Source organism: Dendropsophus ebraccatus, chromosome 6 (assembly GCF_027789765.1).
Source record: "Dendropsophus ebraccatus isolate aDenEbr1 chromosome 6, aDenEbr1.pat, whole genome shotgun sequence".
In the NCBI taxonomy this organism is placed as follows: domain Eukaryota; kingdom Metazoa; phylum Chordata; class Amphibia; order Anura; family Hylidae; genus Dendropsophus; species Dendropsophus ebraccatus.
The window spans coordinates 16,285,147-16,300,294 of NC_091459.1; the positions used below are offsets into that span (position 1 = coordinate 16,285,147).

The 15,148-nt window shown below is 44.7% G+C and overlaps 1 protein-coding gene across 1 annotated transcript; it reads left to right on the forward strand.

Annotated features, from left to right (window-relative positions):
- Window positions 1-1,155: 1,155 nt before the first annotated feature.
- On the forward strand, window positions 1,156-6,909 carry LOC138794669 (uncharacterized). The gene is made up of 2 exons (XM_069973466.1): window positions 1,156-1,236; window positions 5,251-6,909. Exon 2 carries the CDS (start codon window positions 5,373-5,375, stop codon window positions 6,300-6,302), a length of 930 nt encoding a protein of 309 aa, XP_069829567.1. The 5' UTR covers window positions 1,156-1,236; window positions 5,251-5,372; the 3' UTR covers window positions 6,303-6,909.
- The last annotated feature ends 8,239 nt before the right edge of the window (window positions 6,910-15,148 follow it).

Sequence of the window (15,148 nt, forward strand, 5' to 3'; positions counted from 1 at the left end):
CATCTATACCTGTACTACTACACCCCTCATCTATACCAGTACTACCACACCCCTCATCTATACCAGTACTACTACACCCCTCATCTATACCTGTACTACTACACCCCTCATCTATACCTGTACTACTACACCCCTCATCTATACCAGTACTACTACACCACTCATCTATACCTGTACTACTACACCCCTCATCTATACCTGTACTACTACACCCCTCATCTATACCAGTACTACTACACCCCTCATCTATACCTGTACTAGTACACCGCTCATCTATACCAGTACTACTACACCCCTCATCTATACCTGTACTACTACACCCCTCATCTATACCTGTACTACTACACCCCTCATCTGTACCTGTACTACTACACCCCTCATCTATACCAGTACTACTACACCCCTCATCTGTACCTGTACTACTACACCACTCATCTATACCTGTACTACTACACCCCTCATCTATACCTGTACTACTACACCCCTCATCTATACCAGTACTACTACACCCCTCATCTATACCTGTACTACTACAACACCTATCTATACCTGTACTACTACACCCCTCATCTATACCAGTACTACTACACCCCTCATCTATACTAGTACTACTACACCCCTCATCTATACCTGTACTACTACACCACTCATCTATACCTGTACTACTACACCCCTCATCTATACCAGTATTACTACTACACCCCTCATCTATACCTGTACTACTACACCCCTCATCTATACCAGTACTACTACACCCCTCATCTATACTAGTACTACTACACCCCTCATCTATACCTGTACTACTACACCACTCATCTATACCTGTACTACTACACCCCTCATCTATACCTGTAATACTACACCCCTCATCTATACCTGTACTACTACAACACTCAGCTATACAGTTGTTGTCTCAAACATCATTAAAATAGTATCTGAGGCAAAAAATGGTCCATAGAATCGTCCATAAATAATCTTTTTAAAAAAATGGAGATTTTCTTTTTGGCTTTATCGCTCAGCTCTAGTGTGAAGGGATTGTTTTCCTTCTCATACCTATGTGGACTTTATGACTATGTGTTAGATACAGAGTGTTATTTATAGTCACCAGCCAGGGAGAGAAGATGAGTTCACAGAAAGGAAAACGAAACTTAGAACAGCAACCAGCAAAAGCAGAATAACTCCAGGCTCGTCCTCTGATACAGCAGATGAGAGTCAGAGAGAGAGAAGGCTGCTGAGGTAAGAACCACGGGAACTGCTGGCGCAATAGCTGGTTTATATACAGTAATAACTGAATGGTAATCTAGAGATGAGTCAATTTACAGTAGGAATGAATTGAATCACTTCTTTCCTATCTGCATTCTCCTCATCAGGCTGCGGGTTTGAAGTCTAAAGTTTCTTTAATTATTTACAGTTAACAATGCAATTGTTTCATTGTTTACATACTAGACGGCACTACTTATAACATGCAGTGTATTACACCTGGGACTAATTTTCTGGCAGGCAGCCTGATATGCGTCTGTACTTTGTAGATCAAATGTTACACCTTAGGCTACTATGGCAGCCCCATCATGCCTTTGGGTGGGTTGTCAAAAATGTCTGAAACCATGTAGATGCTGTCGCTATTGAGGTTTCTCCAATTCTGGCCATTAGAGCAGTAGCTTATCTGTCATTAATCGGGTTTTTTTCTTTCAAATCAACTGGTGCTGGATAATACAAGTACATTGGGGGATTGCTTACTACATACCCCCACCACCACCACCACCCCCATCAGTTTCTGATACCAACCCCTAAGGACCCGCCAAAGAGCAGCTATGACAAAAAACATTTAAAAACAAGCAAAAACCTCTTCAACCATAGTCATGCCACCACAATCAGTGTGAACCATCTCCTAGAAATAACATGTGGAACAGGGAGGCTTCGCCCCTACCTAGAGACTCGCTGGGTTGCAATGCACATAGTCCAAAAAAGCTGTAGGCAATTCTGCCGTCCTGGTGTGCACACTATGGGGGAAATTTATTAAAGGAAAAAGTTGTATTTTTGGAGTAAAATGGCCAGATGCGAATAAATTTATGGCGGGGAGGGGGTGGAAAGGGGGCACAGCCTCTGGGTCTCGCCGAAAAATCATAAGGAAACCTACGCCGCCTCTGCGCTGGCGAAGGTTTCCTGGCGCACACACTGGTGCGCGCGGGATTTATGTAGAGGCGGTGCACCTCTACAAAAATCTCCATACTGTCGGCGCTGCTGGGACATTTTTACGCCCAGCGCAAAAAATGCCGAACTTAATAAATGTCCCCCTATGTCTTTTGTGCAGTGATTAAGACATGTATACGTCGAAACATGTCACTTTTTTCCATCTGTATGGATATTTTTGCCCGATACGAATAAAAAGTGGTTTTAAAGGGACGGCGGCATCACCTACAGCTATTTTTGTACTATGTGCATGACAAAAGCCACCCCTCCACTACCAACTTACATTAGGGAGGGCGGGCGGGACTCTGCTACCTGCCCTCTCCTCCCGAGTGTTAACATGAGTAGGACCTATTTACACCCTCCAGATCCACCTATTCTCCACCCCTAGCAACTCCCGCTCTCTAAGCCCTTCCTCCCCCGCTATTAACCCCATCATGGCTGTTTTACCCCGTCATGGGCGGCTGACCGCTCACAGGGTCGCATCCAGTCTTACTATCGAGATGTTCCTAGAGATACTCAACTGGGTTCAAGTTTGAGAGTTTGAGGACCAGGGTTGTACTTTGGTTGTAAGATCATGACCAACACTTCAATGTCAGACATTTGTAGATGTGAGACACGTTGCATTGTCTTGCTGGAAGGTCCCTTTCACCCCAGGGAATACAGTATGTATGAGTGTATATGCAAGGTTGGATTCAGACCTGATTCTGTTGAGAGTACCTTCAACATAGATGATTGGACCTAAAGAATGCAACAAAAACAGCAGAAAATTTTCCTACATGCAATCCCCCTATAGGTAATCCGCCTGTAGACAATCACCCTCTAGGCAATGCCATCTTCCATAGGTAACACCCCTCATAGGCTATCCCTCCTTAGGCATTCCCCCTGTATGCATCCCCCTTGTAATTAAATACACCCCTCTTAGTAAACCTCTCGCATCCCTGTAGGCACCCCCCTTGGTAGGTAACCCCGCCCCCCTTAGTAAGCCTCCCAAACCTCAGTAGGCACCCCCTCCATTGTGAAAAAGAAAAACACACATACTCATCTGGCTCCATGGCGGTCTACTACAGTCTCCTTTTCCTCCAGGCTCTGCAAGTGCATGAGTGACTCCAGTGCCAGGGACCTGGCGGAGAGAGTGACCCTCATGGGCATTAAAGTGGTTGTTTCTTATAATAAGCATAACTGAATGCATCCATGCCACCTAAATGTTTTATACATTTTTCATTTCATTTATTAAGGTTGGCATACACCTTCAATATCAGTTGGCCAAATGCTATCCAATGTGTCTCAGCTGATGGAGGCTCCAAAGATCGAATGTGTACAAGTACTTACAAACCCATCTTCTATAAGCTTTAAGACTCCCTCTGTGTTAGCTGCATTGAAAGAGAACTACTTTGCTGTTTAACCCCTTAAGGACCGGGCCTATTTAGTTTTTTGCGTTTTCGTTTTTTCCTCCTTGTGCTTAAAAGGCCATAGCACTTGCAATTTTTCACCTAGAAACCCACATGAGCCTTTATTGTTTTGCGCCACTAATTGTACTTCGCAATGACAGGCTGAATTTTTTCATAAAGTACACTGGAAAACCAGAAAAAAAATAAATGTGTGGTGAAATTGAAAAAGAAAACAACGCATTTTGTTTATTTGGGGGGGGGGGGGTTGTTTTTACGCCGTTCGCCTGGGGGTAAAACTGACATGTTATATATGTCCTTCAAGTCGTTACGATATGTAACATGTATAACTTTTCTTGTATCGGATGGCTTGTAAAAAATTCAAACCATTGTTAACAAATATATGTTCCTTAAAATCGCTCCATTCCCAGGCTTATAGCGCTTTTATCCTTTGGTCTATGGGGCTGTGTGAGGTGTCTTTTTTTGCGCCATTAAGTGTTCTTTCTATCGGTACCTTGATTGCACATATGCGACTTTTTGATCGCTTTTTATTACAATTTTTCTGGATTTGATGTGAAAATGCGCAATTTTGCACTTTGGGATTTTTTTGCGCTCACGCCGTTTACCGTGCGAGATCAGGAATGTGATAAAGTAATACTTTGGGCCATTACGCACGCGGCAACACCAAACATGTTTATTTATTTATTTTTATTTATAACATGGGAAAAGGGGGGTGATTCGAACTTTTATTAGGGGAGGGTTTTTTTCTATTAATAATAACACTTTTTTTTTTTTACACTTATACTAGAAGTCCCCCTGGGGTTAGGGTTATTCCCCCTTGGGTTAGGGTTATTCCCCCTGGGGGACTTCTAGTATAAGCACACTGATCTCTCATTGAGATCTATGCTGTATAGGATATACAGCATAGATCAATGAGATAGGCACTCGATTGCTTGCAGCCGGAAGCAACCGAATGCCGAGTCGGGATCAGATGTCATCTTTGACAGCTGCATCTGATTACCTTATTAGCAGGCACAGCGATCGGACCGTGCCCGCTAATAGCTCTGAGCCGTCGCGGTCCCGGGTGCCGCATGTAGCCCGGGACTGCGGCGGCTCAGAGCGGGGTCGCCGCGCAGCCTCGCTCTGAACACCCTTAACGACCGCAGGACGTAAATACACGCCTGCGGTCGTTAAGGGGTTAAACTTAATGTACTATCAGGTACATCGCTGCTTTTCTTGTATCGATCAGCACCGCTGCGTGCATGCCAGTGGCGTGGTCCTTTTTTGAATTGCCTCCTCGTCCCCTCGCTCCCCTCCAGTCTTTTCTGGAGCACCTACCTTCCCTGAAGCATTGGGGGCAGGCCTGCCGCCCCCCAGTGTGGCGTTATCCCCTTCCCTCATTAGAATTATTTGAGCCACGTCACAGAGTGGATATCGTCACACTGCGCGGTCGGTGGGCCTGCCCCCAGTGCTCCGGGACGGGGCGGTCCTCCTGAAAATACTGGCATCGGGCAGCAATTCGAAAAAAGGATCGCGCCACCGGCATCCCAAGTGTAATGTATAATATTTATTGGTTTTGTCATTTACAGTCTCTTTGTATGTGATCTCACATTTGTGATGAGTAAATCATGAAATGAGAATGTGACAAATATCTTTGTTCTTGTTTTTTGCTTAGATTGTTCTCTTCAGCCTCTACAAGCAGAGAGTGATTTACCTATCCAGCTTCTATACAGCCAGCCATTACAGCACCTGCATCATCCTTCTCATCCCTAATATATTAATCTCATTCCACTAAACATGGATCAGCCAGAAGCTCCAATATTTCTAATGTTGGATAAATCATATTTCTTTGTATATTTACCAGAAGATCCACCAAACCAAAGTGGAAGATATCTGCAATGTCCAGCAACAGGCCACGTCTATTGCACGTCAACAGGAAGCCTATACAGGAGGATACAAATTATACCGCTATCTGACAGTATTTCATCGTTACTTCAAGGGAGGGGGCCTTGTTTACTTCCCAGTTTACTTCCCAGCAAGAGTAAGGCCACTACACCTACTCAAGCCGATCCACCTGTACCAGGTGCAAAGAGTTCTCCTGCATTTATTCAGGGTAATTCTGATTCAACAACAAACAAAAAAAAGAAGGCACGTAGTAAAAGAGCAAAAAAGAAAAAGGAAAAGCAAAATCAGAGTGCAGGTTCTGAGAAGAAACCTGCGTCCAGCAAACAGAAGAAACCGACTGTGGTCCTGAAACTGAAGCCTACCACACCATACGTAAAGAATTATTTACGCTTCGAGAACACAGCTTTATCAAGCCAAACCCCCAAGAAAGGTGAAGACGTCTGTCATCGCGTCTATAATCCCTCCCCAGAAAATAAGCGAAAATCGTTCGTGTACGTCCAGTTCTATCTGCATTACGGGATTAAGTCAGTACGACCAATGCAAGCTCATTTTCAAGATATTTTATGTCCCACACCGGATCCACCAAAACTTTCCAGTAAACAGGCCAAAAGAAAAACAGAAATTATTCCGGTGAGCTCTTCCAGGAAAAAATGGCCTCCAAGATACAAAAAAAAATTAAAACCGACTCTATATTTCAGCAGATACGACCTTGTGATGATGTATTTGGAATGTAATTTTGATGATGATTTTACAAGGAAAACTGTAAAAAAGAAGAAAATTATGTGCCAGCGCCTCGTGCATACAAACATATTTGAGGATTAAATTCAAACCTTCAGGTCATGTAAAGACTGCGTGATGATTTGCTGTACATGAACTGTGCGCTCAAATGCTACTACAGTTTGGTGAATGATGTGTCATCTGGGGAGGTAAATTCACGGAATCCCAGGACTTCATGAACTATAAGGTGGACACAAAAAAAATGGAATTCCTTGATATGCCCTATTACAAGGAGCGATAATCGGGGGAATCGACTGATCGTTTCTTTAGGTCCAGACCTAAAATCATCAGCCGCCGACTGTGCATCGATACGTGTAATAGTGATGCACGACCGGCAGCTCACAGTTGAACAAGCAATTAATACTTTACCTCTCCACGCTTCCGGTCTTCTCCTGCACGAGTCCCGGCACCATGGCTGCAGCTTAAGGGCCCTATTCCACCAGACGATTATCGTTCGCATAATCGTTAACTATTAACGATCTCAAACGACCGATATTGCAAAAGACCTGAAAACGTTTGCTCATTTCCATGGAACGATAATTGTTACTTATGATCATATTTGCGATCCTTTTTTCTTTGCTATTTATTCGCTATTGTGTTCGTATCTACTGCGAACGACCGAACAACGTCTTTTTCAAAGCAAACGATTTGCGAACGAGCAACGATAAAAATAGGTCCAGGTCTTATAAAGCGATCAACAATTTCTCGTTCAGTCGTTAATCGTTAACTGCATTTCAACCGAACGATTATCGTTTAGATTCGAACAATTTAACGATAATCTGAACGATAATCGTCCGGTGGAATAGGGCCCTTAGAGTGGCCTGTCTGAGCTGACAGGCCGCTCAGCCAATCACTGGCTGCAGCGGTCCCGGCCAGTGATTGGCTGAGCAGCCTGTCAGCTCAGGCCACTCTAAGGGTGCCTTCACATGTATTTATCGCTGCGTTTTTAACGGTGCGTTTTTGCTGCGTTTTTTACATGCGCATTTTGATTTTCACATGAAAATCATGTGAAAATCAAAACGCGCATGTAAAAAACGCAGCAAAAATGCAGCGATAAAAACGCAGTGTTAAAAACGCAGCGATAAAAACGCAGCGATACGGTACGTGTGAAGCTACCCTAAGGGTGCGTTCACACCTACAGGATCTGCAGCAGATCTGCAGCAGATTTGATGCTGTGTTCAGTTATTTAAATTAAATCTGCTGCAGAAAATCAGCTGCAGATCCTGTAGGTGTGAACGCACCATAAAGCTGCAGCCATGGCGCCAGGAAGTAAGCAGAAGACTGGGAGCGTGGACAGGTTTTACCAGTTTAGGGCAAGGGCTGCACGGACATCGCTAATACTATGTGTATACGCTCCGGCCAGGATACCATAGACACCCGGTCAACGTATTTTTTCGTATTCATACGCCCGTTGTTGCCGATTGCAACAACTGCCGTATAAAGTCGAAAAAATACATTGTGTGAACATAGCCTAACACTGCAAAAACACTAGTGACCTAATAAAAGAATAACCTAATAACTATAAGTGTATGATGTAGTGGTCTGAATTTATATTACTACTATATATGCATGGTTTCACTATTTTACAGTGCATATGAAGATGATTTCAGCTAGTGCTTTCATGGGAATTATCCAACCTTATAGAATTGATGGTCCATCCTTAGATTGGTGAAGGTGCCACAGCGCTCTCATACCTTCATTGCTGTCCATTTAGCAGCAATAGTGAAAGGTTCTTCAGCATCTTCCTGTTCGCTTGAATGGGACAACTCTGCAATACCTTGAACCTTTGCTACTAAAAATAAAGTGATGGCCCTTATTTTCTATATTACGATTATCGTTTTTGCACCATCTTTTTCGTTGAAATATGTTGTCCTATTGTTATTATATGTTATTATTTGCACCTTTGCAGGTGCTGTTTGTGATTTGTTTGCTGGAAAGTGTAATTAAAAATATTATAGTGATATAGTGTAGTAATTTCTTTATTTGGAAAGTTAAATAAATAAACAAATAAAGTGATGCAGCTACTAGCACTGGTAAGCAAAGAAGAGGCTGTGGGGCTCAAATGAACACATTTTGTGACAATATTGTCACAGCAGGGGCGGGCCAGGTCTTCTTCCTCCTCGGCATCTTCTTGTAAAGTGAATGGGAAAGAGAAGGCTGCTGGTGCACTTGCGCACCAGCAGCCTTTTCATTGGCTGAAGCGCATCACATGGCTTCCAGCTTGCTCAGCCCTGATTGGGACATTATTAACAGTGAGAACTTCAGAGCGAGATTGCTTTGTAGCTCAAGAGCCCAGGGGATGATGGGAACATGCGGCGGGGCTGTCACGCTCCGACTCTTTGGAAATAATAATGCTTTTATTTGTATAGCGCACAGTGATTCCGCCGCACTTTACCTATCTGTAAAAGTGACAGTTCTTAAAAATTGCTATAGCGCCTCACAGAGGCCATAAAAATAATTACATATAGTTACAGTTATGAAATGGCACTTAAGGCCTCTGCATTAATATAAAGTAAAAATGTTGTGATAGGCTCTTTTTACCCTTTCTAATGGTAAAAGTCTCTTTGTTGCCCATAGCAACCAATAACAACTCAGCTTTCATTTTCCCAGAGCATTGTGAGAAATGAAAGCTGAGCTGTGATTGGTTGCTATGGGTCTCTTACTATAAGACAGCACAATAAATCTCCCTTAGTAGCCCATAGCAACCAATCAGAGCTCCCTTTTCACTTTACAAGAGCAAATTAATATGAGAATGCTAAGCTGTGATTGGTTGCTATCTGTGTGAAAAAATCTACCGAGACCCCACCGGGTGTTTTTGTCTGGTGTCCGGCAGAATAAACAGGCAGAGTATACTCCTACAACCAGTGGGAGAAAGAAGATTTGGAGGAGGAGAGTGACCAGCAGGGGGAGCTCCTGTGTGCCGTCCACGTTTGTTGTAGTTGCCCTTTACTCCTCACCAGGCGGCGCAGAGCTGACAGGTATAGTGTAAGAGAGGTGGTGCATGGTGTTTATAGTCATTTTTACACACTTAGGGGCCTATTCCACGGAGCGATAATCGGCCAAATCGGCCCGATTCGCCCGATTATCGGTCCGTGGAATAGATGGAACGATCAGCCTAAAATCATCGGTTGCCACCCGCGCATCGCTACGTGGAATAGCGGTGTGCGGCGGTCGACCGACGATTTCACAAACATCATACATTACCTGTACAAGACCTGGAGGTCTTCTCCTTCTCCCCAGGTTCCGCGCCGCAGCAGCTTCAGAGCGGCCTGTCTGAACTGACAGGCCACTCAGCCGGGACCGCTGCGGACAGTTATTGGCTAAGCGGTCTGTCAGTTCAGACAGGCCGCTCTGAAGCTGCTGTGGTGCCGGACTCGGAGAAGGAGAAGACCTGCGCCCAGGCAGGTAATGTATGAAACAAGGGCTGCAGGGACATCGGTAACGATGTCCCTGCAGCCCTCGCTAAACGATTGTCGGGCCATGGAATAGGCCAAGTAAACTAGCACCGATCTAGCAGATCAGTGCTTGTTTACATCGTTGATCAGGCCCTTCTCAGCCCGTGGAATAGGACCCTTACACCCTTGGGACACCTCAAGATGTATTTTTGCTTCAAATCAACAAATAAAATTCTGGTCTATAATAAATTCCCCCTACATCTATTTCCTAATAACAAAAAGTACACATTTTTGGCAAATAAAACATTTATTTAGCATTCTAAATAATTCGCTGGCGGCGGTACGGATGCCCTTTAGAACGTGGTGTGGTGGCGGGGAAGCCAATGAGCAGCTCCTGGGAGAGGACGGCGATGCATCTCCTCAGCTCCTTGGTGCTGGTGAAGCATCGTACAATCAGTCTGGTGGTGTTCATACAGCTGATCAGCATTCTGCAGGTGGTGTTGATCCAGCTTAAAGTCTCACTGGCGGTTATGAGCCAGACCCACCGGTTGCAGAGGCTGGTCACCCAGGTGAGAAGCTGAATACTTAAGGCTATCCAGACCAGATTTTCACTGACTCTGCTCATCAAATTTAGCAGCTCTCCTGTGGTAGCAGTGGTGATTCAGCTGGTTGCGCTTGTCCAGATGTGCAGGTAGCTGCTGCAGGTGAGGGTGGTGGTCCAGATAATCAGGTCACTGGTGGTGCAGACCCAGGATATTAAATCATTGGTGGTGGTGATCCAACTCAGCTGCTGAACAGTGGCAGTGATCCAGGTGAGCAGGAGGCTGTGAAAATCCAGCTCAGCAGGCGACTGGTGGTGGACACCCAGCTGAGCACATCACTAATAGCGGTGATCCATCTAAGCAGAGCAAAGAAGGCGCTTTCCATGCTTTGCAGATGGCCAGTGATGGAGATCAGGCTTATTGGGTCGCCGGTGGTCACATTCCAGTTCAGCAGCTCTCCAGTGGTGGTAATTGAACCCTGTAGGTTGCTGGTGCTGGAGCTGGGCCTCTGAAAATTTCTGGTGGTTAGGTTGGGACACTTCAGGTTGTTGATGGTAGAGTTCCACGTCGGGAGGTCTCTGATCGTAGCATTTGGCCACTGCAGGTCCCTGGTGGCGTTGTCCCAGCTGAGCGGGTCACTGATGGAATTGCCCCAGCTCAGCGGGTTGAAGAAGGGTTCAATCAAGACTAGCGGGTGTCTGGTGGAAAGACAGCCCACCAGGATTGGAACCACATAACACAGGAGGTTGCCAAAAATGGCAAGATCCCTGTCAATCCTCTCCTCTCTCTCCATGGATTGATAAAAGTAACAAAACACTAGAAATAAACTGTCAGTATACACAGGCAGAACGCACAGGTAGTACAGGCAGTGTGATCGCTAGTGAGTTCCTAAGAACAGAGAGTCTGGGGCTCTGCACCTTCTTTTCTAGGGCCCTGGGATGACATCACCAATTATGTCACTTACTTGATGTCACTGCTTGTCATGTTCTGATGTGATGTCATGAGCATGCAATGACATGTTGTTGCCAGGCAACAGTGCAGACACTTTGCCACAATCCCCCTTGCCTACAATTGAAGTGAAAACCAACTGCCAGTACTAATTAGACAGATCATGTGACTGTGATTGAACTGAGCATGTGCAACGCAAGAAAGAGGATGCCTGGCAGGCTGCTACCTAGGGCAAGAGGTTATAAAACTAATGGAGGGAGGACTGAGTCTCTGAAATTATACATTTTAAGCAATGCTTGTACAGTGAAAATATGTTTCTTTTAACATAATGCATCACTATAGACTGGTTGTGACAAAACCCCTTTAAATGAGTGGAGAGTGAGCTCCAATACCAGTCAGTGACAGTGAGTACACTCAATTCGTATAATTGGTCAGGAAGGGTTAGCTGTGTGAGGGCTTGTATTTTTTAAAGGAGTATACTCATCTGGGGGAGGAGGCGGTGATCCATGGTATCTATGGTAGCTACTCCACACAGCTCCCACTGGCAGAGTGAGTATTGGGGGGTCCATACAGGATTCATGAGGCTCCGTACAGGCCCCATGGATCCTAGCAGTGATTTATGGCAGCAGTTACCGTTAACTGTGGAACCTTAGGGGTTAAATGGCGTGATGTGAGATGTGTGGGTCCATCCGAGCATGAGGCCACCTTATCGTGGTGGGATGGTTTACACTATTTGCAAATGGTAACCAAGAGACTCATTAATTTTGTGGAGATTTTTTTAGCAGTTGGGGGGTGCTTTTAGCGCTTTTCATATCTGTATCTTGCCATTAGCGGTGAGCTGTTGCTTTTTTTGTCTGTGTTTGTGTGTTTGCAGTTTCAGCCATAGCAACGTGCTCCTGCCTAGTGTGAATAGTGTTGTAGGAGAGCTTACCGAATTTGTCTTTTTTGTTTGCTGAAACAGTACCTGTCCTGCCCAATACATTACCTGTCCATGTTCCCGGTCTTCTCCTGTTCTCGTGGACAGGTAATGTAAACTGCTTGACTCCCCAGCTGTGTGTGGGGGCGGGGAGGTCTCTGAACAACTCCTAATGTGAATAGTCTGATCTTGTATGTTTATACTGTCATTGTAATCCTGTCCATGATGATAAGGAGGAGACTGCTGAAAAGCCTTCTCTACAGAATAAAAAGCGTCAGCACGGCATAAAAGAATTTCCGGTATGTAAAGCTACTGCTGCAGCTGTTACTGGTATACTCCACGAGCTGCATACTACATGTGCCACTAACATACCACGTGCCACTAACATACCCGCTACATAGTGCACATACCACAAACATACCCGCTACATAGTGCACATACCACAAACATACCACATGCCACTAACATACCCGCTACATAGTGCACATACCACAAACATACCACATTCCACTAACATACCCGCTACATAGTGCACTTACCACAAACATACCACATGCCACTAACATACCCGCTACATAGTGCACTTACCACAAACATACCACATGCCACTAACATACCCGCTACATAGTGCACATACCACAAACATACCACGTGCCACTAACATACCCGCTACATAGTGCACATACCACAAACATACCACATGCCACTAACATACCCGCTACATAGTGCACATACCACAAACATACCACATGCCACTAACATACCTGCTACATACTGCATGCGTCACTAACATACCCACTACATACCACATCTGCCACTAACATATCCACTACACACCACATGTGCCATTAACATACCCACCTACATACCACATATGCCACTAACATACCCACTTTATACCACACGTGGCACTAACACACCCCTACATACCACATGTGCCACTAACATACCCACTACACACCACACCACATGTGCAGTGGCGTAACTAGAAATGGCTGGGCCCCATAGCAATCTTTTGATTGGGCCCCCTCCCAACTGACCACTAAGCTGTGAAGTGTAGTCATAACTGCAGTGCTCTCAGTTAAAGGGACATTTGCAGATCCCGGGAGGCCCACTCGGCCAACTTGTTCTGCAAATGATGAGAGCTCAAGGGGCCCAGAGTATTGCAGGAGTAGGCTATAGGGCTCCCTGATGCAGTGGGCCCCATAGCAGCTGCTATGGCTGCTACAGTGATAGTTACGCCCCTGCACATGTGCCACTAAAATACCCACCTACATACCACATATGCCACTAGCATACCCCCTACATACCCCATGTGCCACTAACATACCCACTTTATACCACACGTGGCATTTACACACCCCTACATACCACAAGTGCCACTAACATTCCCACTTTACACCACATGTGGCACTATCATAACCCCTACATACCAAATGTGCCACTAACATATCCACTACACACCACATGTGCCACTGACATACCCCATATGCCACTAACATACCCACTTTATACCACATGTGCCACTAACATACTAATGCAAGTTTATTTTCAAGACATTTTATTTCCAGAGAAAGTGTCTCCCACACCGGATCCACCAAAACTTTCCAGAAAACAGGCCAAAAGAAAAACAAAAAATGTATCCAGTCTGCTCTTTGCCTAATTCTAGGAAAAAATGGCCTCCGAGATACAAAAAAGAAGTAATACCGTCTCTATATTTCAGCAGAGACAACCTTGTGATGATTTGGAATTTAATTTTGATGATGATGATGATGATGATGATGATGATGAAAGAAAACTGGAAAAAAAAAAAAAAGGAAATGAGCCGGACACTAAAAGTCTGGAATTCCTTGATGTCTTCTTGCTCTATTACACAGAGCAATAATCGTCCAAATCGGTTGATCATTTCTTTAGGTCCAGACTTAAAATCATCGGCCGCCAACCGCGCATCGCTACGTGTGATAGCGATGTGCGGCCCAGGGCTCACGATTGAACAAACAGTTAATACTTACCTCTCTACATTCCCGGTCTTCTCCTGCGCTCTCCAGCTTTAGAGCGGCCTGTCTTAACTTGAAAGGCCAATCAGCCAACCAGCGGCTGCAGCGCTCCCGGCCAGTGATTGGCTCAGCAGAGAGGCCAATCTAGTGTAGCCGCAGGATTTGGAATTTTCTTGTACACTAACCCCCCCCCCCCCCCCCCCCCCCCCCCCAAAAAAAAAACAAACAAACTGATTTTAATCCTTTTTTTGCATAAAACGTTAAATAATAAAAAACGGACTGCAGAAATGCAGTGTGAACCCAGCCTTACTGGCCAAAATTTCTGACGTGTTCCATGTGACATATTTTGCCAACTCAGGATTTCTTCAAATCTGCGCATTTCTTCCACCTTCTCCTTCCTGTCAGAAAAAAATCAAGGGTAGGGGATAAGGGTGAGAGAGTAATAATAGTGGTATATACTTGTAGCTGCAACCAGATCAGAGGGGGCCTGGGGACCTTTGATCTTGAGATAGGTGCTGGTCCCAAAGGTTTGACTTACAGATATAAAATATTTTTGGCATATCCTACTCTTTTGAAAATGTTTTTCTTTTAAATCAACTGGTTTCAGAAAGTTATATAGATTTTTAATTTACCTCTGTTTAAAAATCTTCAGTCTTCCAATACTTATCAGCTGAAGTATGTCCTGCAGGAAATGTTGTTTTCTTTCCAGTCTGACACAGTGCTCTCTGCTGCCACCTCTGTCCATGTCAGGAACTGTCCAGAGCAGTAGCAAATGCCTATAGAAAACCTCTCCTGCTCTGGACAGTTCCTGACATGGGCAGAGGTGGCAGCAGAGAGCACTGTGTCAGACTGAAAAGAATCCACCACTTCCTGCAGGACATACAGCAACTGATAAGTATGGGAAGACTGGAGATTTTTAAATAGAAGTAAATTGCAAATATATATAACTTTCTCAAACCAGTTGAATGGAAAGAAAAAGAGTTTTGCTGGACAACCCCTTTAAATATCAATCAGCCTACAAAGCGGACAATACTGTTGGCTAAAGGTTACCACTTCATAAAGCAGTCCTTTATATTACTAGGGTCACAATAGC

Bases quoted from the DNA above. Each gene is read 5' to 3' on its own strand.
- LOC138794669 (XM_069973466.1), top strand. From the start codon at position 5,373: ATGGATCAGCCAGAAGCTCCAATATTTCTAATGTTGGATAAATCATAT.